Genomic DNA, 24,753 nt, shown 5'->3' with positions numbered 1-24,753 from the left:
TGTGCACTTGGGAAAGATTTTCAATGTAGTTGCGTATTTTGTAACAATGAGAAAATGAGTAGTCAGGGAATGCTGTAGGTGGAAGCGGGTTTGATGTGGACCCAAAGAGTGGGCTGGTTTTAAATATGTGAAAGGGGCTGAGACAAGAATTCCAAATACATGTAAGAATTCTATAAACATGTAAAAAGGCACAAAATAAAGCAAAATCCTTTCTTGGCAGGTACTTTGGAACTGAACTGCGTGGATTCTAATCCTAGCTCTTGCACTTAATAGCTGTGTGATCTTGGACAAGATAACTAACTTCTCTGTGCTCTGGTTTCCCCATGTTTAACACACAGGGATCGTAACTGTACCTACTTCATAGGATTGTTGTGAGGAATACATACAGGTAACTGTACCTACATCCATATACACACACAGTGGAACTGTGCCTAGAAAGTAGAGAACACTGCTTGGTTTACTTCTAAAAGTAAAGAGTTTGGGGAAAAAATGTGTATTTTTCCTGTGTGTGTTTGTGTGTGTGTGTGTACTTCCAGCAGTCCTGCTTTTGGGTATCATTGGAAGATATTCTGCTGCAAGAACTTTGCAGAACAGGGAGCTCAGCTCGGTGCTCTGTGATGGCCTAGAGTGGTGGGATGCGGGGATGGGTAGGAGGTCCAAGAGTGAGGGGATATATGCATACACACAGCTGATTCACCTCGTTGTACAGCGGAAACTAACATAACATTGGAAAGCAAGTATACTCCAATTTTTAAAAAGTCAGAAAGAGAAAAGAACCTTCTTCGTCTTGAAGGAGCATTATTGAAAGAAGACAGGTAAGTTTGTTCACTCACTCTGTCATTCAGTCCTTCATTCTAGTAGGATTTCTTGAGCATCTACTCAGTCCAGCTCTGTACTGACCGGGTTGCAGAGACCGAGGACAACTAGGGCAGGGTTCCTGTGCCCAAGCTGCTCCTGGCTAGCAGAAGGTAGATGCAGACTTAGACTGCTTCAATATAGCCTGAAGGCTATTCTCATACAGATCTTCAGGAGGAAATATGCAATGTAAGGGGCAAGAGCACTGAGTTTTTGTTTTGTCTTGTTCAACAGTAATTTATTAACTACCAGCCTTCAAGGATCAAACTGCCTAGAGAAAGAGACCAAAGAGTCACCAGACCCACACAATCCCATGTGATATATGGCTGCTGCTGCTGCTAAGTCGCTTCGGTCGTGTCTGACTCTGTGCAACCCCACAGACAGCAGCCCACCAGGCTCCCCCGTCCCTGGGATTCTCCAGGCAAGAACACTGGAGTGGGTTGCCATTTCCTTCTCCTACTAGGGTTTTATTACTATTACTTAAAATTTTATTTTGTATTAAGTATAGCCAAATAGCTTGCCTGGTGGCTCAGACTGTAAAGAATTTGCCTGCCAGTGCAGGAGAACTGGGTTCGATCCTTGGGTCAGGAAGATCCCCTGGAGAAGGGAAGGGTAACCCACTCCAATATTCTTGCCTGGAGAATTCCATGGAATGAGGAGCCTGCTAGGCTACAGTTTGTGGAGTCACAAAGAATCGGACACAACTGAGCAACTAATACTTTCATAATCGATTAACACTGTTGTGACAGTTTCAGGTACTCAGCAGAGTGACTCAACCATACATATACCTATATCCATTGCCCTGCTCCCCACAAACTCCCTTCCCATTCATGCTGCCACATAACATTGAGCAGAGTTCCCTGAAGAGCACCGAGTTTTGATTCAGATTGTTTGGACCTGAGTCTTGGCTCTGCCACTTTCCTAACTAAGGCTCTGGGCAAGGTGGTGAGCATCAGTGTCCTTATCTGTAAAATGGAGATGATGGCGTCTAACACAAGAGGTTGTGTGAGGGGCCAGTGTGATTATACAGCCATGGCCCCCAGCACACAGCCAAAGATCCACAGGCTTTGTGGTGCTATGGCTGCTTCTCTCTAATTTCCTCTTCTCATTGTTATTGTGGTTTATATGACTCATAAAAACACTTCTGTCTTCGGACTTGTTGAGGAAGTCTTCCTAGAAAGATGTGACTCAAACTGAGTTTTAAAGGATGGATGGGGTTTGCAGCATGAAAGATGACCAGGCAACTCAGGGAAAGGATACCGTCTCTGGCTCAGCACATCACCCTTTGGATAAAGAAAGCATCTGCACCAATTTGTAAGATAATCCAAATAAAAGCTCTTCATGTCAGGTACCAAATCAGGTCCACTGGAGAATATTAGGCAAGCTTCGTCATACCTTCCTGGCTCTCTCATTCTGTGGGTCTCCTATGCCCCTCTGTCCTGTCTGGAATGATTTCCTTTTGATTGGAATTGGAATTTTGTTCCTCTGCTCCTGAAACCATTCTGCTGTATGAATCCTTCCCTATCAGGAGGAGGGAGTTATGTGCTCACTTCATGGATTCACAGAGAAGGGAATACCATCCAATTGCCTTCTCAAAACCCTACCTGTACTCTTGTATCAGCTCTATTTAGTTGTCCTTTTTTTCTGGATCTGTCTTCTTATTTCAAGTTACAGTATTACTAGAATATGGTAATAAAAGCTGATCCCTCAAATATGGCCACCAAAAACGCCCCAATCCACAGTGTTTGAAACAACTCCCCAATCCAGCAATGCTGGATGTTCCCCAATCCAGCATTCACATAAAAGGTAATGCTTTGCAGAATATTGTCCACATGTTTTTAAGATTTATCTATACAACAGTATTGGTATTTGTAATCTTCTTCAATAAAAATTGAGCACCTATTATGTACTTGGTATTGTTCTAGTGATGAGGTTAAAACAGAGAGCAGAATTACATAAGAGTCTTGCTCTTGACGCTTTCAATCCAGTAAGGAAACAGATACTAACAAATCAGTTGTATCAGTCTATTCATAATGGTAAGCTAGGATAGGTGCTCTGAAGGAAAGAAACCCAGTTCTTTAAGAGCTATGATCAGAGACTTCTCTGGCGGTCCAGTGGCTAAGACTCCACACTCCCAATGCAGGGGGCCTGGGTACAGTCCCCGGTCAGGGAACTAGATCCCACATGCTGCCACTAACACCCAGCAGAGCCAAATAAGTAAATACATTTTTTAAAAAAGAGCTAAGATCAGCTGAGGGTCAAGAATGGCTTCTCAGCTTCAGTTGAGAATCGACAGCTTGAATTAAAGAATGGGGCAGAGGGGAGAGAGAACCATCCCCCAAATCTGTGGTCAGAGGGAGAATATGGAGACAGATAGCTTATGGCTGGAGAGCCGACAAGAAGGCGTGTTTGGGGTCACTCAGGAAAGTCAGGCAGGAGTCAGAATATGCAGGACCTAAAGGCCTGGGGAGGTCATCGACAGGTTAAGTGCAAGTGTGTTTGTGTTTGAGGTGGTGGGGTGGAATCATGTTTCAAAAAAGAATTTTGACTTCAATATATGGACCAACTCTCTATATGATGGATGAAAAACAGGCTTAAGGGATGAGAATGAGAAAGTGAAGGAAAAAGGAACTAACATTTATCGACTACATATTATAGATTTACCCTATCTACAATGTGTTGCTGTATATAATGTGTTTAGGTAATGCCTTGGATGCAGTAAACAGAAGTACAGGCTGGCTACCATTATCATCACACTGTGTGTGGCATTCTGAATGTATTTCCTTGCATGTTTTACAAACGAGGGAACTTAGGATAAGAGAAAGCACTTCCCCGGGGGCTCAGTGGTAAAGAACCTGCCTGCCAATGCAGGAGATGCAGGCTTGATCCCTGGGTCAGGAAGATCCCCTGGAGAAGGAAATGGCAACCCACTCCAGTATTGTTGCCTGGGAAATCCCATGGACAGAGAAGCTTGGCAGGCTGTAGTCCATGGGGTTGCAAAAGAGCCAGACATGTCTTAGCAACTAAACAACAGGCTAAGAGAGGTAAAGGAACTACCCAACATCACCCACTTGGCAAGTGGTAGAGCTAGGACTCTGCCCAGGATCTTCCTATGTTGAGAGAACAAAGTCAAGGCAAAGCTGGGAGGATAATACTAATCGTCTCAGTAGGATGGTTCCATCCCTGAAGCAGCCCAGGTATTGTTAATGCTCTTAAAGTTGTTCTAGAATTACTCTTAAGGGGATTGTCTGGATTTATTTGACTTTCACAGGGATAGACACAAGTTAATCATTACTGTCTTTTTCAATTAAATAAATGTTCCCAGTCAGAATAGACTATAGAGTAACAGGATTGCTAACAATGTAGAAACATAAACTCAGATTCATTCTGACATCTTTTTCTCCTCAAACTCTAAATAAGTGTAACAAGTTTCTAGTGACACTGTGATGCTTTGGGGGAAACCACTTTATTGCTTGAGAGAGTATGATAACAGAGACTTGAATATCTAAGAAGGCACATAGGGTGTAGGACTAAAAAATGGAGGGCATTTATCATGTAGTAAGTTTTATGAATAACTTTAATTATCACACTTAATTTTTAACATCCTGGTAGCTGTTGTTTAGTCGCTAAGTTGTGTCCAACTCTTTTGCAACCCTGGGGACTACAGCCTGCCAGGCTCCTCTGTCCATGGGATTGCTAAGATAAGAATATTGGAGCGGGTTGCCATTTCTTTCTCCAGGGGATCTTCCCAATCCAGGGATTGAACCCATGTCTTCTGAATTGGCAGGTGGATTCTTTACCACTGATCTACCTGGCAAGTCCAATATCCTGGAAGTAGGTCTCTTTAGTTCCATTCTAGAGATGAAACTGGGCATAAAGCAATTAAGGGACTTGTCTTTGGCCTCTTGATATTTAACTCCTGCCTTTTCTACTCTGCCCCAGAGCCTTATTCATGATTTTAATGTTTGGCAGAGGCTATTCCCTTTGACCATCATCTTTAATACGTTTACAAGAAATTTATAGTCTTTCTCCCCACCCCCATACACACACTTAAATCTGATGATAGCTGGTGATTCAGAGATTGTTTGCTTTGACATGAATAAAATGAGGTTTCCATTTTGATGGAATTAATCAGTTAAATTTGACATAAAAAACAGTTCAAGAAAGTTCTCATGGTGGTGGTGTTCTGTCTGCCCAAGGTACGGTCTTTAGTCTGATTCATAAACAAAACACCAACTGAATAGACAAAGTGTTGGAGTTCTCAAAGTTTAAGCTGGGAGGAGAGGCAGGGCACCAATCAGAAATCACTGAGGCAGCTTCCTATATGAGTTTAAGTCTTCTGTGTTTGGAAAGTTCCCCTCATGGAGATTTCTACCCACGCTACTCTTTGTCTATCCCCAGTATATATAGGGACTTGCTACGTTTCTATGAGGGAAGAGAGACTTCTTAGTGGGCCATCTCCTTTAGCCACCAATAACATTTTAAAGTAAATATGCAAATTAAAACCAAAAATCTATGAATTATCAATGCCTATGGAAAATACTACCCTCAGTTTCAGTTCCAAACTTCTACTCCTATTTCCTGAGAATACTGATTAAAAAGCATCTTTATGGTATAATACACACTTCTCTTATTTTAAATACACAGCCCCTAGTCCAAGGCTCTTCCTGTGAGGATGAGAAACGAGGATGGGTTTTCAGAACAGGCTGCTTACCGGCTCACTTCCAGAAGAGTGTGTCTAGACCTGAGGCAGAGTTGTTGTTCCTCACCAACCTTAACCCTCTATCAAGGACTGCTTGTAGGACAACACCTACAGCTGAAAACAGCCAGTCTGTTGACTGGCTGAAAACAGCTGAAAACACTGACTTTTCTTGAAATTGCTCTTTTCCTAGGATGTATCAGATCAAAAGAAACAGGCAAATCACACAGAGAAGATGCAAGACCAGCTACTGACTCTAGAAATGTTGAAAGCTGCAGTGCTTAGTTGACGGGGAATTGCCAGTATGTTTACAAGGCATTGCACACGTGCACGTAGAAAGTCCCCCTGACGTAGGCATAGCACGCTAGGTTAGAGGGTGCAGAGAAGGTCCCCCAAAGGACCAGGAACTGTTTGTACAAGACTCAGCTCACCCTTGCCTTAAGGCATCAACTTAGGACCCCACAGACCACATTGCCAGCAAGCACTGAAACTCGGCTGCGATCTTCCTGCCCTGCACCCCAAGTACAGACTCTGAGCAAATCAACCCAACAACCAACCGATGCTCCATCGTCATACAGTAATAAGCCCATTCTATTTTGCTAATTGCTTTCTTGGGCATACACCAAGTTATTAAAAGGACAGTGACAAAACAAGAGAGCTTGGATAAATGTATGTGGCGGCACCTACAGCAATTTGTTTTCCCCTTAACGTTAGTTCCAGTTACTTGTTTGCATGTGAAAGAGAACAAGGAGAATTGGCAAAACATTTCTAAATTATTTTCTACTCAGCTGCATCAGTGCTGAGACCACCTTTGCAATTGTTATCCTGCTCTTCAGAAAAGACTTTCCTCGTAGAAAACAGACTGATTTTAGAAGCAGATCTGAGTCTGTGAGATAGACGCTTTTGCCAGGCACAAGAGTCTTCTAGGAGCTGCAGAAGGCAGTCTCGGTAGAGCCTGTGGGAAGTCAGACACCAGCCCACTTTTTCCCACCCACCCAGACACTCTCCCTCTCTGGTCTGTACCTTCCGTGTGGCAGCTGGAAGAGAGGATGGTGTTCGGAGGTCTGAAGATGTAAGGCAGGTAACGAGAGAAGCATTTCATCTTCCAAAAAAGAAGGCAAAAGAAAAAAAAATCTAAATAAAAAAACAGTCTCCTGAATCCATCAGGATTCTCTCGGCCTTTAAAGCTGGCTACATCACCCACATGTTTATGGAGGCTCTCTCCCCGTGTTGCAGAGCTGGGGAGCCTGAGGAATAACTGAAGCTGGGTCCCATGTTGCCATCAGCGCCAGGGAGCACTGCCTTACATTTCTGCATGCAGCTCAAACTCAGAAGCCCCTAAGCAAGCCGCGATATAGCCTCTTCATTGGCTGCAGCTCCTCCAAGCAGGATTTGCTGAGTAAGTCAGTCTTGCCTGTAAACACACGCTGAAATGCCCTGCCTGAAACCTCTCTCTTTTCCCGTGTGGTCAGTTTCTCTTAGCAAGAGAAATCCAGCAGGATATGGGAGGCGTGAGGATAAGTGACCATCTCTTATTTAGCTGAAAGATCAGATGAAACAAAGACAGCATAGTGTTCCGCCCTGGAGAGAGATGACTGTTAAAAGGAGCCACCCGTAAAGCCATGGGTCTCAGGAATATTAAAGTACAGTGCAATGAAATGGGTCTCTGTCCTTGCTTAATCTAGATTGAGTTCTAGTTTTTTAATACGAAACCCAGACAATAGGACCATTTATCATTTAGGTGAAGCCAAAAGCTGGGTTGAGTAGCCGGTGACAGAGGGCTAACACAGACAGATTCTGTGCTCCACTACGGCTGTTTTTTCCTGCCAGCACTCACGCCGAGGCAGTAACTTGGTTCTGAGTTATTTGCTGTACAAATTTAAAGCCACAACACAAGAATAGAGGCTAAACCCAAGGGAAATGGCCTTTCACCAGCCCGTGTGCTCTGATGGCATACGAAAATCTTGAACGAGGAAGTTGATGCAAGGATTACACAACTTTACCAAAACTTTCACTGAGATTGCAGAGACAGAGAGATAGAGAATATTAAAGGAAAGGACCAATTGCCAAAACAAATGATTTAGATTTGGGAGTTGGTTTGGTTACAACCCAGGAAATAGTAATAATTTTGGAAATCTTACTGCTGGAAGGTAAGCACAAGACATCATCATTGGGATTTATAAGTTCGGTCAAATACACTATTGAGTATGATTAAGAGAAACAGGGGAATATTTTCTGTGCTGTATTCAGAGGCACAGGAAATGATTTAAATGGCCCATAAAGGAAAACCAGTATTCCCCTGAGTGAAAATTTTAAAAATAAGATTTAATATAAAAGTTTGCCTTGAAATCTGATAGGATAATTTTTGAGCCTTTATGGGCTCTCCTCTGTATGAAAATATTTAATTTAGCATTGGAGAAATGTGCTGGTCTGCCCACAAGAGCAAAGACTTAGAGCTGTAAGTAACTATAGAGCCAGTGCAGGCCAGGATGTAAGTTCGCTCTTCCACCAACATGCTCTCGCCCTGGTTTCTGGACCACTGCAGCATGATGACAAACTACTGCTGAGGATGGAACATTAACCCTTTGATAATCATGTTATCGATCACTTCCTTAGACCTAGAGACCTGGCAAGGTTGGGCCATCCCAAATAAGGTGCTGTTTAGACAATGCCTAAATGGTATGGATTAGTTGTGTAGATAATCTCAAATCCACAACAGATGAGCAAATCCAGAGGCATCTTCCTGATAGATACAGAACATCTAATCCCTGATCAGTAATGAGTCAAATGGAAGGAGGCTTTGGGACCAACCTGACCTGAGTTTGAATCCCAGTGCATGCACTTATTGGCTGGGAAGATATAAACACAGCTTTAACACTTGTTAGCCTCAGTTTCTGCATCTATAAAATGGGAACAACAAGGTTTTCCTCCCACTTTCTTGAATGAAAGGAGATGATAAGCATGTGATGCACCCTGTTTATTATAGACACTTGCCAAACTGTCACTGCCAAGGCTGTTCTTACTGCTCTCGTCAGCTTTCTCTGAGCTCCTATGGCCACAAACACTGTCAGAGTAATGAAAGAGTGGGTGTGGTTAAGAGAGTGGTGCTGCCATTACACCACTTGGGCTTAAGCCAGTCTTTTATATTGACTTACTGTGTGATCCTGGGCAACATACTTAACGTCTCTAAGACTCTTGAGAGTCTCTTAGATGGCAAGGAGATCCAACCAGTCAATCCTGATGGAAATTAACCCTGAATATTCATTGGAAGGACTGATGCTGAAGCTGAAGCTCCAGTACTTTGGCCACCTGATGTGAAGAGCTGACTCACTGGAATGGACCCTGATGCTGGGAAAGATTAAGGGCAGGAGGAGAAGGGGGTGACAGAGGATGAGATGGTTGGATGGCATCATTGCCTCAATGGACATGAGTTTGAGCAAACTGTGGGAGATAGTGAGGGACAGGGAAGCCTGGTGTACCGTAGTCCATGGAGTCACAAGGAGTCAGACACGACTGAGCAACTAAACAACAACAATAGCAAGTCTCATTACAAAGCTAATAAGGATAGTAATAGAATAATAATAGAATGTTACAGGATAGCATGAGGGCTAAGTAGGAAGGCTCATAGAAGGGTTAAACACAGTGCCTAGAATTTTGTAAGTGCTTCATAAGTTTAATTGCTATTGTCTATAACAGTAATATCAGCCCTTAATCACAGTATCTTATGGCATTTACTTACCTGTCTTATCTAAACAATGAAACTGTAAATTTCTCAGGGGAGATATCAATGTCTAATTCATCTTTGTACTCTTAGTGCCTCACCCATTGTCTGAATGAAGTAGGTACTCAATCAGTATTAGTTGAATGAATAAGCTAATGAATGAGTGAATGAATCCACATATATGGGAGAAAGCTTCTGAAGGATATTTTATAATTTTTGTGGAGTTCCCTCCACAAATGAAGTGAATTTGAGTCCATCATAAAACTGGAATATATTATTTAAGCAAAGAGATTATGGAATGCATGAAGAGACATGCTTCAACTTTGCATATTTCAGTCTTAGATATACACAGTAGGCATTTAGTAAATACCTTCGGAGTCACTGGTAGACCTTCAATAAGTACTTCCTGGGTGAAAAAATACTCACTGACGGTGCTGCCCATAATTATCCTTAAAGAACTAAATAAAGAATGAACATTAACTGGACACAAGGCACTCGCAACCAGTCAGTACCTCATAACCTCGGCTATAAATGTCTTCTCCAGTCCCAGTTTAAAATGACTGATTTAGTGCCAGGCCTAGGGACCCTACATACCCATCTGCAGAATGGGCAAGGAACAGGAAAACCAGATTTGAAGTTTCCTCGGAAAGGTGATTCCCAGGTGGGTGGTTTGTACTGCACTATTTGAACTATTCAATGTGCTTTTGTGTCTTTCTCCCTTTTATTCTCTGAACAACTCCATTTTATGGAAGAAAAAACAGGCTGAGAGGATATAATAATTTATCCAAAGACAAACAGACCTGATCCCCATGCCCCGCCAAACCAGGAGACCCAGTGTTTCTGCATCACAATCACTTGATGATCTTGTGAAGATCACAGTAGCGCTCAAGCCTATTGATTCAGACTCTCTGAGGATAGGCAAGGAGTATTTAGCAGTCCATGTGATTCTTATTTAAAATTTGAGAACCTCTGGAGTAAGGTATTTCATTTCATGCTTTGACTTGAAGGGTCAGGGTAACAGCTCAAGTTTTTCAAACATCATTCTCATAAATTATTTGTCATATCACTTTTGCCCAACAATTAGTTCTACTCGACTTTATATCAGTCATCAGACTGAGTGATGGGGATACAGGATATAAGACATCATCCTTGCTCTAATGGAGTATGTTTTCCAGAAAAAAGAACTAATAAACTATCATATACAGCATTATAGAGGTGACAGCAGGTAGAGGTTCTGAAAAGTTTATTTGGGATTATGGAGCCCTAAAGGTCAATGTTAAAGATCCATGCTTTTCTTCAAGGTCATTCAGGATCACTCAGGCCACTCAAGTTCACCCAGAATCTCCCAGGGTCACCTCACATCACTCAAGATCACCCAGTGCCACCCAGAGTCACCTAGAGCCACACAGGTTTATCCAGGGTCATCCAAGGCCACCCAGTGCCAGGCAGTTTTGGTCAACCTACCATGATGATCTTTACATTCTGAGTGTCTAGTCCACTGGCAAAGGACAGACTGGCTTCCATCTCTGATATTTTGTCCAAGTGTGGTCAGCAACCTAGTATGAGGAATGATGATAATATGGTATTTGCCCATAAAGAGATCCATAATTTGCATTAGGTATTATTTATGAAAGGTTCCCATTAAAAGGAAATGATCTTACTGGAAACCCAGAAAATAAAGAGTTAGCAGTCATTTATTCCATAAGTTCAACTAGACTCTGATGTGCCTCATGTCATCACAGATCAGAACACAGCTGCCAGGAGAGGATGGAATCTTTCTATGGTGAAGGGAGGCTCCAAGGCAGTGGCAGAGGTGCCTGAAGGGAGGGCCCATGAGCAGAGAGAAAGGGAAATGAGAAGCCTAGAAGGAGGGAAAGATAAAGGTGACCCATTTTAGGTGCCATGTGAGAAGGGCCTGAAGTCTGGCCCAGGGACAACAAATGCCCCAGATGACTTCCAAATGCCAGGTTCCGACATCAAATGGCCAAAAAAAAAAAAAAAAAAGTAATTGGGAGACTGTTGAGTGCTGTACTATGGATCAGGCTGTTCCAAGCTTTCTTTAAACTGAACTCATGGGAGCTCAACAAGCAACTTTGTCCTGCAAAGTCCCAACTGGAAATTTTGCCTTGGGGTCAATGGAGCTGGGGGTCTCTAAGCAATCTATTCCCATTAGTGCCAGTTCTGTCACCTTCTCTCACTGAAGCCCAACTCCTATGGGAAAGCTACCCTGATCAGTCTCTTTTAGCATGTTTTTACAACCTCCTTTGGGAAAGTTGCATTATCATGGTCTTTGATTTTGCTAAGAAAATTAAATTCTGGGCGGGGCTAGGTAAGAGAGGAAATTAGCTTATTTAAGATCAGTCAGGCTAAGTTTGCCCAGGTTTTTACTCTCAAGTCAAAGCAGAACAAATTCCTATTCATTCATCAAGTCTTTAAATATCACATTAGAGAGAGGTTTCTTAATGCCTCAGGGTCAAATCCATCTGCTACTGGCTCTCAAATACCATCCTCCCCTTTAAAAACATGCATGTATTACTGATCCTATTTGTCCAGCATGTATATATGCCAGGCATTGTACATGGTGCTAAGAAGTCAGTAGACAGATAAAAATACCTGCTTTCTTCTTTGAGTATCATCATTGCTCCTAACATAAAGAGCTATGGTGAGGATAAAATGAGGTAACTCATGAAAGTGCTTAGAATTCTACCTGGTCCAAAGTAAAAGCTATTCAACTACTTCTATAATTGCTATGAAGTGTCTATCTCCCTTGCCAGGCTCTAAGTGAGAGGAGGGTAGGACTTTTACTTTTCTTTGCTGAATCCTAACTATGAAGTTCACTGCCTGGCCCATAATAGGAATTCAAGAAATATGTGCAGGACTGAATTGAGTTGAACCAAACACAGGGAATTCTGACATAACTGCCATCATCCTCCCCACTCTCTCCAGTCAGTGCCTGAATTTTATAACCTGGTACATTCTGATCTGCAAGGAAGAGGAACCTCTTTTTGGTTAGTTCATTCATCCACTGATACAAGGTAATATTTTTAGCAGCTATTAAATTCTAGGCACACCTCTAAATGTTGGAGATGCAGCAGTGAATAATGTATTAAGGTTTAGCTCATTGAGTTTATATTTTAGAAGAAGGAGAGAGACAATAAACAAGTAAACATTAGATCAACAAGGTTATTTCAGACGGTGAAAAGAAGAATAGTGATCCAGCAATTCCACTTCTAGGTATTTATCCAAAGAAAATGAAACTGCTAACTCAAAAAGACATACACACCCCCATGTTCAGTGCAGCACTATTTACAATAGCTGAGATGTCGAGACAACCTAAGTGTCCACTGGCAGATGAATGGATAAAGAAGATGTGTTTTGTAAACGCACACACACACACACATACACACACACTCAATGGAGTATTATTCATCCCTAAAAAGAAGGATATTGTACCATTTGTGACTACTTGCATGGAACTTGATAGCATTACGCTAAGTGAACTAAGTCAGACAGAAAAAGATAAGGACCATGGTCTCACTTCTTATACATGGAATCTAAAAAACACCAGCAAAAAATCCCCACCCCCAGAGGCAGAGCAAGGCAAAAATGAGTTGAAAGAGATCAAAAGCACAGAATTCTAGTTAAAAAATAAGTAAGTCATAAAGAACCAAAGTATGGTGACTATAGTTAATAAAACTATTGCATATTTGAAAGTAACTAAGAGAGCAGAGTTCCGAAGAATAGCAAGGAGAGATAAGAAAGCCTTCCTCAGTGAGCACAAAGCAAGAGAGGAAAACAATGGAACAGGAAAGACTAGAGATCTCTTCAAGAAAATTAGAAATACCAAGGGAACATTTCATGCAAAGATGGGCTCAATAAAGGACAGAAATGGTATGGATCTAACAGAAGCAGAAGATATTAAGACGAGGTGGCAAGAATACACAGAAGAAATATACCCAAAAAATTCTCACGACTCAGATAATCACGATGGTGTGATCACTCACCTAGAGCCAGACATCCTGGAATGGGAAGTCAAGTGGGCCTTAGGAAGCATCACTACAAACAAAGCTAGTGGAGGTGATGGAATTCCAGTTGAGCTATTTCAAATCCTGAAAGATGATACTGTGAAAGTGCTGCACTCAATATGCCAGCAAATTTGGAAAACTCAGCAGTGGCCACAGGACTGGAAAAGGTCAGTTTTCATTCCAATCCCAAAGAAAGGCAATGCCAAAGAATGCTCAAACTACCACACAATTGCACTCATCTCACACACTAGTAAAGTAATGCTCAAAATTCTCCAAGCCAGGCTTCAACAATAGGTGAACCATGAACTTCAGATGTTCAAGCTGGTTTTAGAAAAGGCAGAGGAATCAGAGATCGAATTGCCAACATCCGTTGGATCATCAAAAAAGCAAGAGAGTTCCAGAAAAACATCTATTTCTGCTTTATTGACTATGCCAAAGCCTTTGACTGTGTGGATCACAATAAACTGTGGAAAATTCTGAAAGAGATGGGAATACTAGACCACCTGACCTGCCTCTTGAGAAATCTGTATGCAGGTCAGGAACCAAAGGTTAGAACTGGACATGGAACAACAGACTGGTTCCAAATAGGAAAAGGAGTCCATCAAGGCTGTATATTGTCACCCTGCTTATTTAACTTATATGCAGAAAACATCAGGAGAAACACTGGGCTGGAGGAAGCACAACCTGGAATCAAGATTGCTAGGAGAAATATAAATAACCTCAGATATGCAGATGACACCACCCTTATGGAAGAAAGTGAAGAGGAACTAAAAAGCCTCTTGATGAAAGTGAAAGAGGAGACTGAAAAAGTTGGCTTAAAGCTCAACATTCAGAAAACTAAGATTATGGCATCTGGTTCCATCACTTCATGGCAAATAGATGGGGAAACAGTGGAAACAGTGGCTGACTTTATTTTGGGGGCTCCAAAATCACTGCAGATGGTGATTGCAGCCATGAAATTAAAAGACGCTTACTCCTTGGAAGGAAAGTTATGCCAACCTAGACAGCATATTAAAAAGCAGAGACATTACTTTGCTAACAAAGGTCCATCTGGTCAAAGCTATGGTTTTTCCAGAAGTCATGTACAGATGTGAGAGTTGGACTATAAAGAAAGCTGAGCGCCAAAGAATTGATGCTTTTGAACTGTTGTGTTGGAGAAGACTCGTGAGAGTCTCTTGGACTGCAAGGAGATCTAACCAGTCCATCCTAAAGGAAATCAGTCCTGAATATTCATTGGAAGGACTGATGTTGAAACTGAGACTCCAATACTTTGGCCACCTGTTGCGAAGAGCTGACTCATTTGAAAAGTCCCTGATGTTGGAAAAGATTGAGGGCGGGAGGAGAAGGGGACAACAGAGGATGAGATGGTGGAATGGCATCACCAATTCAATGAACATGAGTTTGAGCAGACTCTGGGAGTTGGTGACGGACACGGAGGCCTGGTGTGCTGCAGTTCATGGGGTTGCAAAGAGCTGGACACAACTGAGCGACTAAACTGAACTGAACAGAACTATTAATACATACACCTACAACTAATGTTATTTGTCAATTATACTTCATTTTTTAAAACATAGACTGTGTAAAATAAATTGGGGGATGCAGTAGAGTGGCTGATTGCTTGAATGGTCATGGAAGGCTTCTCTGAGGAGGTGACATTTTCAGCTGAGACTGAAAGATAAGGTGCTGGCCAAGAAGGGTTTCGGTCCTCTCTTCTCCTCTGAAGCCTCCAATTTACCTTCAGAGCAATTTGTTCTTTAATTTAATGGTTGAAGTTTTTGATTAAAGAAACAAAATCAACTATATGACAATTAAAAATAAATAAATAAAAATACAATATATGCTCCAAAAAATAAAGTAATAAATTATATAGTGTTTGACTCACTGCATTACTATAAGTTTGGTGGGGACACAGGGTGCGATCTCTCCATCATTGTGGCATCCCCCCCAGACCTAGCTGAGAAGTCAGTGGAGACCTGATCCGCTTTTCTGATTGGCAGTCTGGATGGTTTGCTGAGCCAGCTGTCTTGGCAAATGACTAAAGCAAGTGAGAGGTGGGCAACCACAGATAAGACTAAAGAGGATTCCGGAGATGGAGGACGGGCTCAATTTAGAGCAGCTGCTAGCATGCAGCAAAGAAAGAGACAAAATGTAGTCACTTAGAACAGAAGATTTTGGCTCTCATTGAAAAGACTGTCAAATGAAAAGCATAATAAAACCAAGCGCATTTCCCACTAAATTTTTTATTTTAATTCTTACAGTACCTACAAAAATAGATAAGTAACTTCTCCCAATTTATCAAGAGACATTGGAGCAAGTAGCCAGCTTGTTTATTTCTTACCTCCCTACTCAGCTTTACACTCTGTGCCTTATCCATCGCTCCCACCGCCCCCCCCCCCCACCATAGTCCTTGGCATTGTTTGGGGGTCATTGATGGATAGGTGCATGAAATAAAGATATATAAAGATTTGCGCTCTCTCTCACATGCTCTCTCTCTATATATATATATAAATATATATATGCACATATGCATGTGTGTTCAGCCACTCAGTTGTGTCCGATTCTTTTGTGATCTCATGGACTGTAGCACTCCAGGCTCCTCTGTCCATGGAATTTCCCAGGCGAGAATACTGGAGAGGATTGCCATGACTGTCATCTCCTCCTCTAGGGGATCTTCCTAACCCAGGGATCCAACCCACATCTCCTGCATTGCAGGAGGATTCTCTACCACTAAGCCACCAGGGAAGCCCATATATAAATTATAAACCATAGAAACATGACGATTTTAATAGATGAGGATAAGAATCATAATTACAAAACAACCAAATCTGAGTTCTTACTAGGTTCAGCCACTCTGCTAACTGCTATACCTAGAAGATCTCATTTAATCTTAAAAATTACAATAAAGTAAATGTTTCTATCTGTTTACACATGAGGAAATTTGCACAGAGATGCTAAGTAATTTGCCAAGTACAAGCAGGTAGAAGAGTTAAGATTCCAGTGCGGACTTTTCACTCCTACCCCCATGCTGTGTTGGTGCCATGCTGCTACCTGGACTCTATGATCTTGACATTTCTCTCCTGTGTGGTCTGATGTAGGACAGAACACCTAGAATCAGACTAAACTTCTGTGTCTACTTATTTGGAACTTGTGAACATTTGATCAGGGCTAGTCAAGTTTACTCGGAGAAGGCAATGGCACTCCACTCCAGTACTCTTGCCTGGAAAATCCCATGGACAGAGGAGCCTGGTGGGCTTCAGTCCACGGGGTCATGAAGAGTCGGACATGACTGAGCGACTTCACTTTCACTTTTCACTTTCATGCACTGGAGAAGGAAATGGCAACCCACTCCAGTGTTCTTGCCTGGAGAATCCCAGGGATGGTGGAGCCCGGTGGGCTGCTATCTATGGGGTCCCATGGAGTCAGACATGACTAAAGTGACTTAGCAGCAGCAGCAGCATTCAAGTTTACTTCTGACCTATTTAAAAGAAAGGGTTCGCTAATGACTAGCATGATCATGTCGGGGCATCTAACCAAATCTGTGCATCTACCTATCACTGACCCCAGAGAGCCAATATGCACCGAAGGTTTACTATTTCTAAGACACAGTGCCAAAGACTGTAGAAGTGTGTGCGTGCTAAGCTGCATGAGTCATGTTAGACTCTGCGACCCCATGGACTGTGCCTGCCAGGCTGTCTGTGGGATTCTCCAGGCAAGAATACTAGAGTGGGTAGCCATTTCCTTCTCCATGGAGTCTTCCTGATCCAGGGATTGAACCCAAGTCTCTATGTCTCCTGCACTGGCAGGCAAAGTGCGGGGGCGGGGGGGGAGCGGTGAATAAGAAACAGAGCATAAAGATATGAAAAATACAAATATATTAAAAATTACAGAAAGGCCACAATACAGTAACAGGTAAAGTACAAAAGAGTCGGACACAACTGAAGAGACGCAGCAGCAGCAGCAGCAACAGGAAACTCTCATACCTAATTGGGACATGGAGTCAGATTCCAAGAAGACTTCCTGGAGGTAGTGGCATTTGAGATAGCCTTTAAAGGAAGGGGAGAAGCTGAATCTGTGGAGATGTGAGTGGTAAGAACATTCTGATAGGCAGCAATAATTAGAGCAATAGTTTGAAGCAAGGAACCTCAGGAATTACAGAGGAATAATGAGTGCTTCTGTCTATTAGTCATTCTATTGTAAGACATTTCTTAATGCTACTTTATGAACATGAAAATAATATCACAGTAAAAATTTTAATATATATTCATAACTCAAATTTACTCTTTCCTCTATTTACTGTAAATCAATGGAATTATAAAATGTGCTTTAAATTTATAAAGATTCCAGCTTCTAAGCTGGGTCTATGAACTCACTGGCTTGCATTCGGAAACAGTGGACTTCAACCTCCTTTATCCAAGCTGGATAAAGAACAACCCAGTTATTCAGTCTGTGTAATGTCTTAAAGCCTTTGTAAAAAGAAAGCATTCCAATGTAAATCCAGGATGCGTTTCCAGTTCCTCAAAAGGAATTGCCTTGTCTGCTTTTCTCCTGTGCAGTTCTGGGCTTTAATTAAACCATGAACAGTAGGAAAAGCAATAATATGCTAAGATAACAACAACATATTTCATAAGGATTTCTCTGACAACAGTGTCCATTCTGGCCGCACGCCCCAGTACTCAGTAGCCCTATTTCCCTTTGGTCAGATGAGAACATTAGAGGATTTTAAGGCAACATGAACCTGGTGGTGAGACAGTTTTCTGACCTTTAGGCCACCCTTTGCAAGAAAAGGCATTTGAGTGATCAGGCTTAATGCTTTCTCTGGGAAACACTTTTAATTCAAGTTTTCCCTTGACTCTGAGAGGCCATAATAGTAAATCTTTCAGGAGGTAACAGGGGAGAAAATGTTCCACTTGTTGCTCTTGAGGCACGGACCAAGACTTGTTCATTCAGCCAAGACTTCCCCAGAGAGTCCTCACTGCACATGCAGCCTGCGAGGAGCTCTGTTTGGCCTGCAGAGTATTTTATATTTTAATGCAAACTTCATGCCTTTAAATGGGCTGTTCACCCACAAGTCTGTCTGCATCTGTGGAGATTTACACTTTTCTGTTCTTCTCTGTTTCTGCTTAGAAGCTTTGCTTTCCAGCAGGGCTCCTCAGCTTCAGCACTATTGTCATTTGGGGCTGGATAATTCTTTGTTGGTGGAGGCAGAGAGGTTGGGGGTGCAGGGCCTGAAGGATGGGGGAGGAGGTCTATGCTGTGCATTGTAGGTTTAGTAGCACCCGTTATCTACTAGATGCCAGTATCGAGCCTTCCCCACCTTTTTGATTGTTGTGACAATTAAAAAAAGATTATTTTCAGATACTGCTGAATATCCCCATGAAGGGCAACCCCCTCTCCCAAACCGACCCCCACAATGAGAATCACTGCTTTACAGCAATATGGTTTCAGAGACCAGGTCTGGGGTAATGGTCTCCTTAATTGTACATCAGGCAGCATAATGTGGATAAGTAATGCATTGATTAGAAATAAGGAGAACTGAGCTCTAACTGTACTTCTTCATGTCTCAGTCTTCACCTCATTTTCACACAGATCTGGTGTATAAATCCTATTAAACAAATACTCATGAATTTTTTTCACTGTTTCAAAATATATGGTTGATGCCATTTGGTCTAATATGGGTCTTTAGGTAGCCACTGATACTGGCACATTGAAAAATGGAATCTCTATTCTGCGATGAATTATTCAAGTTTGAAGGAATCCCATCCACCAATTTGACTGACAGGGCATTGAACTAATAATAAGTAACCTCACTCTTGCTACTGGGATGAATTTTCTTTTCTTTTTTTTTTTTTTTTAGGATGAATTTTCTTAGCCTCCTCTGTCTTATTGGACTTTGCCAATTTCATGCATGCATTTATTCAATAATATTTGTTCAGTACCACTGTGTGCCAGGCCCTGTGCTGGGCATTGGGGCTGTTTATATAACTTGTACAGGTAGTGGACATAGTATGCTGCTGCTGCTGCTGCTAAGTCGCTTCAGTCGTGTCTGACTCTGTGCGACCCCATAGACGGCAGCCCACCAGGCTCCCCCATCCCTGGGATTCTCCAGGCAAAAATACTGGAGTGGGTCACCATTTCCTTCTCCAGTGCATGAAAGTGAAAAGTGAAAGTGAAGTCAGACATAGTATACGTGGCTGTGTCTCCACAGAGGTTATGATCTAGTAGAGGAGACATGCAAGGAGTAAGAAAATTATAAAGCATTTGGGAAGTGCTATGACATAAAACAGGCTTCCCCGCTGGCTCAGTGGGAAAGAATCTGCCTGCCAATGCAGGAGACACAGGAGATGCGAGTTCCATCCCTGAGCCGGGAAGAATCCCTGGAGGAGGAAATGGTAACCCATTCCAATATTCTGGCCTGGAGAATCCTATGGACAGAGGAGCCTGGTGGGCTACAGTCCATGGGGTCTCAAAGAGTCTGACATGACTGAGTGACTGAGCACACACACACATTTAGGACCTCCTAGAAGGGCCATCAAGCTGAGAGTTCAGGGTTAGGAAAGGCTTACTGGGAAAAGTAAAATCAGGGGGAGATCTGAATGATACTTAGGGGTGCACCAGGGAAAAAGAAGGTGAACAACATTTTTGGCAAAGAGGATAGCATGCGTGGCATGCTGGAGGTGAGGGGATATGGAGCATGCAGGACATGAGGAAAAACAATGAGTGAGGCTGGAAGTATTCTGAGAACAGTGGAGCCCACTGAAGGACTTAGGGAGTCAAGTGACATGCGTGAACACAAGAAATGTTCAACACTACTGCAGGTACAGGGTGAAGAACAGGTTGGAGGTGGTCAAGACAAGGAGGATGGAGAAAACCGAGGAGGGTGCTTCAGTATCCAGAGAAGGAAAGATGGTACCCAAACTGGGATTGCGGCAATGGGGTGGGAGAGATCAAGAAATTTCAGACTGTAGCTGAGATATTTTGAAGGAAGGATGACACAGGACCGAGACTACAAAAGCAAGTATGTTTTCAGGGAAGTCAGGAAGACAGTCTTGGAGGACTCTAAAGTGTGGGTGGGCTTTTGGAGGAAGTGGAGTTAACTAGGGCCACTGCTGATCATAACAAAAAAAATGGAAGAACATTTATGGGGCTCCTGCTGAGTGCAGGTCCCTGAGCTAACAAATAATAAGCATTATCTCATTTAAGTCTGGCAACGCCCCTGGGATACAGAATGTATTATTCTTAGTAAGTGCTCAGGGACACATAACTGAAAATGATGAAGCCAAGATTCAGACTCAGCCTCCTGACTCCAGTGCCTACTGTCTGAACCACCACACATGAGCATTATTAATTCACTTGAGTTGTTCTCTTCTAGGTTTAAATCATAGGTCTTCTGGTCACTAACAAGTTCTAGAGGAATCACTGCCTCACTTAAACTCTTTGAATCTCAGTTTCTTCAGCCAAAATCTGGGTATTAGAAATACCTCCTTCACAGAGTTGGTATAATGATTGTGTGCATGCATGCGTGCTAAGTTGCTTCAGTCATTCCGACTCTTTGTGACCCTATGGACCCATCAGGCCCCTTTGTCCATGGGATTCTCCAGGCAAGAATACTGGAGTGGGTTGCCATGCCTTTCTCCAGGTATAATGATTAAATTAGCCTTAATAATGAGAGAGCAAGCATTTATTGATGCTGACTATATTCCATGCTGTATTATGAATACTTTATATGTATTATCTGGTTTCATCTTCACAAGGTCCATTGAAGTAGCTTCTTTGTCTCTATATCGTAGATGAGGAAACAGAGGCACAGATAGATTAAATGCGTACTCCGAGCTAAGTAACTGGGATGCAAACATTCTCATGCATTTCTGAAGCCTGTGTTCTTTACTGCTGTGGCAAGCTGCGTCTACTAAAAAGTCAAATCTTAGAAAGTACTTGACAGGCCGAGAGCCTAGTATCTGGGAAACTGTTGTTGCTTGGTGCCGGATACAATTTCTAATCAACTTAAAATTTATCACATTTCTGATAAGTACGGTTTCAGGTAGACAAAATAGACATGGCCCCTGTCTTAATGCCTTTGTTAGGTTTCTGGAAAGTCACTTCTAGTCAGCTGTTTTCCCACTGGAAGGCCACTCTGTCCAGATGAAGTTGGGACATGTCAGTGTTTTATGTGGAAGGTTCAGAGGAGGCTGAGGGACCTGGGCTTCATCAGAAGCTAAATCCAGAGTGCTGAGCCAAACTTCTGATGTGATTAATCTGACTGTCACCCCAAAGACCCCACAGAGACCCTTGGAGGGGCTGCTGGCCTCCTTCTTCCCATCTTTATGCACCTTTGTGAGGCAAGGAGCCAGTATTCCAGTGTCTAGGTGAAAGAAAACAACTGGCTCACAGAGGAGTCAGAAACATTTATCTCACAGACGTTTGGTGGCCAGATGTCAGGGACCACAGATTCATGGCATTTTTTAGCTGGAAAGGAGATTAGAGGGCTAATCTAACCCACAGTGTGACAGGGGAACCTGAGTGGTGGACACATTCAGGGGTAACGTGGAGAAGGAAACTTGTAGCTTTGTTTATGTTTTGTTTTCTTTCTGCACCCTGGCTCCCCCATCTATACAGTGTGGAGATAAGACATGACGGTCAACCTCCCTTCATACTACAGTATGGTATGAATCAAAGTGTTCAAATCACAGTTACCTATTTGCTCACAGACATGCTACTGCTAAGTCACGTCAGTCGTGTCCGACTCTGTGAGACCCCATAGACGGCAGCCTACCAGGCTCCCCCATCCCTGGGATTCTCCAGGCAAGAACACTGGAGTGGGTTGCCATTTCCTTCTCCAATGCATGAAAGTGGTGTGTGAAAGGGAAGTCGCTCAGTTGTGTCTGACTCCTAGTGACCCCATGGACTGCAGCCCACCAGGCTCCTCCGTCCATGGGATTTGCCGGGCAAGAGTACTGGAGTGGGGTGCCATTGCCTTCTCCAGCTTACAGATGTAATATGGACAAGTAATACTTTGATTAGGAGTAATAAGTATTACAGCTTCCCTGGTGGCTCAGATGGTAAAGAATCCACCTGCAGTGCGGGAGACCTGGGTTTGATCCCTGGGCTGGAAAGATCTGCTGGAGGAAGGCATGGTAACCCACTCCAGTTTTCTTGTCTGGAGAATCCCCATGGACAGAGGAGCCTGGCAGGCTACAATCCATGGGGTGGTGAAGAGTCGGCCACCACTGAGTGACTAAGCACAGCACAGCACAATGAGCATTAACGAATTGCTCATGTTTGTTGATAATATGGAGGCAATTGGCTATCTACAATTGCCTTCCCACTGTGATGGCATCATGTAGGTAGAAACTGAGTCCAGAATCTTCTATAGACCTTTATTGCTCTTCCCAAAGATAAGGCTTGTGTTTGCACCCATGCGTAAGTAATCCTTTTAGTAAACACATGAGACTGATGAACATTTTAAATTCGTGTTGAGAAAAATGTATCAAATTTACCAAATATTAAATATTAAAGAAAGAATTATCTGGATGGTGGGATGACAGGTTATTTTTATTTTTGTATAATCTGTGCTCTCTCATTAGCATAATGGCTAACATTTACTTAGTAATTACTTGGTGTCAGGTTCTGTGCTGTACATGGTTGATTTACTGCTCATGACAAGTCTATAAAGGAGAAAACTACTTACCTGCCCCACCCCACCCACCTCATTTTACTGAGGAGAAAAGTAAAGTTCAGTCAAAAAAGCTTATATAACTTAATATAGATTGTGGTGCCACTGGGATTCAAATCCAGGCTATCTGTTTAGAGTTCCTGATTTTAACTCTGGTAAATCCATTCTTCCTGATTCCTCAAGTCTGTATTAGGGATACTGAGTATCATTTTATTTGAAAATAAATGCAACTATTGAGTTGGCTGAAAAGGTTACATCTGAGTTTGTGCTAGTGACATCATTGTGTTTCCTTGAGATTTTCTGTGAGATCTAATAGAAAAACCCAAATGAACTTTTTGGCCAACCCAATATTTAAAATCCCAACAGTACGTGAACTATGAACTTCCAGATGTTCAAGGTGGATTTAGAAAAGGCAGAGGAACCAGAGATCAAATTGCCAACATCCATTGGATCATCAAAAAAGCAAGAAAATTCCCCCAAAACATCTACTTCTGCTTTATTGACTATGCCAGAGCCTTTGACTGCGTGGATCACAATAAACTGTGGAAAATTCTGAAAGAGATGGACATACCAGACTACGTGACCTGCCTCTTGAGAAATCTGTATGCAGGTCACGAAGCAACAGTTAGAACCAGACATGGAACAACAGACTGGTTCCAAATCGGGAAAGCAGTACATCAAGGCTGTATACTGTCACCCTGCTTATTTAACTTATATGCAGAGTACATCATATGAAATGCCAGGCTAGATGAAGCACAAGCTGGAATCAAGACTTCCGGGACAAATATAAATAACTTCAGATATGCAGATGACATCACCCTTATGGCAGAAAGTGAAGAACTACAGAGCCTCTTGATGAAAGTGAAAGAGAAGAGTGAAAAAGTTGACTTAAAACTCAACATTCAGAAAACTAAGATTATGGCATCCCATTGCTTTATGGCAAATAGATGGGGAAACAATGAAAATGGTGAGAGACTTTATTTTTTGGGGCTCCAAAATCACTGCAGATGGTAACTGCAGCCATGAAAGTAAAAGGTGCTTGCTCCTTGGAAGAAAAGTTATGACCAACCTAGGCAGCATATTAAAAAGCAGAGACATTACTTCGTCAACAAAGGTCCATCTAGTCAAAGCTGTGGTTTTTCCAGTAGTCATGTATGGATATGAGAGTTGGATTATAAAGAAAGCTGAGTGCTGAAGAATTGATGCTTTTGAACTGTGGTGTTGGAGAAGACTCTTAAGAGTCCCTTGGACTGCAAGATTAAATCAGTCAATCCTAAAGGAAATCAGTCCTGGATATTCATCAGAAAGACTGATGCTAAAGCTGAAACTCCAATACTTTGGCCACCTGATGTAAAGAGCTGACTCATTTGAAAAGACCCTGATGCTGGGAAAGATTGAAGGCCCTAGGAAAAGGGATGACAGAGGATGAGATGGTTGGATGGCATCACCGACTCGATGGACATGAGTCTGAGCTGGTGAGTTGCAGTCAGTCCATGGAGTCACAAAGAGTCGGACACGACTGAGCAACTGAACTGAACTGAATGTTTAAAAAGTTAAAACTGATTGGTATTTTGCTGTTGCTATTTGTTTTTTCTTTATTTGCATGGGGAAGATAGAGTTTGTGAATTACTTTTTCAGTTTTAGCTTCATGAATTGGTTTAAGGTGCTATTAAATAAAAATATTTTGTAAAGACAGCTTATCTTTAGCAAGTTGTAAATTACTTATTGAAATACATTCTCTCTCAGGTACATACCATGAGAAGCTGCACTTTACATCAATCAT

General features: G+C 42.3%; 1 protein-coding gene across 6 annotated transcripts in view; it reads right to left on the bottom strand.

Annotated features, from left to right (window-relative positions):
- Positions 1 to 24,753, bottom strand: part of PPP2R2B (protein phosphatase 2 regulatory subunit Bbeta) — a 514,461-nt gene that overhangs the window by 467,572 nt on the left and 22,136 nt on the right. The window contains exon 1 of one of the 6 annotated variants that reach the window (XM_027546053.1): positions 6,578 to 6,941. The exons of 3 other annotated variants lie outside the window; for them this stretch is intronic. In XM_027546053.1, coding sequence (XP_027401854.1) covers positions 6,578 to 6,651 — 74 coding nt within the window. In that variant the 5' untranslated portion in view covers positions 6,652 to 6,941. Of the gene's footprint in view, positions 1 to 6,577; positions 6,942 to 24,753 lie in introns of those variants that run through there. 2 more of the 6 variants (XM_027546056.1, XM_027546060.1) reach the window with 2 other exon arrangements.

Source organism: Bos indicus x Bos taurus, chromosome 7 (assembly GCF_003369695.1).
Source record: "Bos indicus x Bos taurus breed Angus x Brahman F1 hybrid chromosome 7, Bos_hybrid_MaternalHap_v2.0, whole genome shotgun sequence".
In the NCBI taxonomy this organism is placed as follows: domain Eukaryota; kingdom Metazoa; phylum Chordata; class Mammalia; order Artiodactyla; family Bovidae; genus Bos; species Bos indicus x Bos taurus.
Note: the sequence above shows the minus strand (reverse complement) of the source record. Positions and strands in the feature narration are given on the sequence as shown.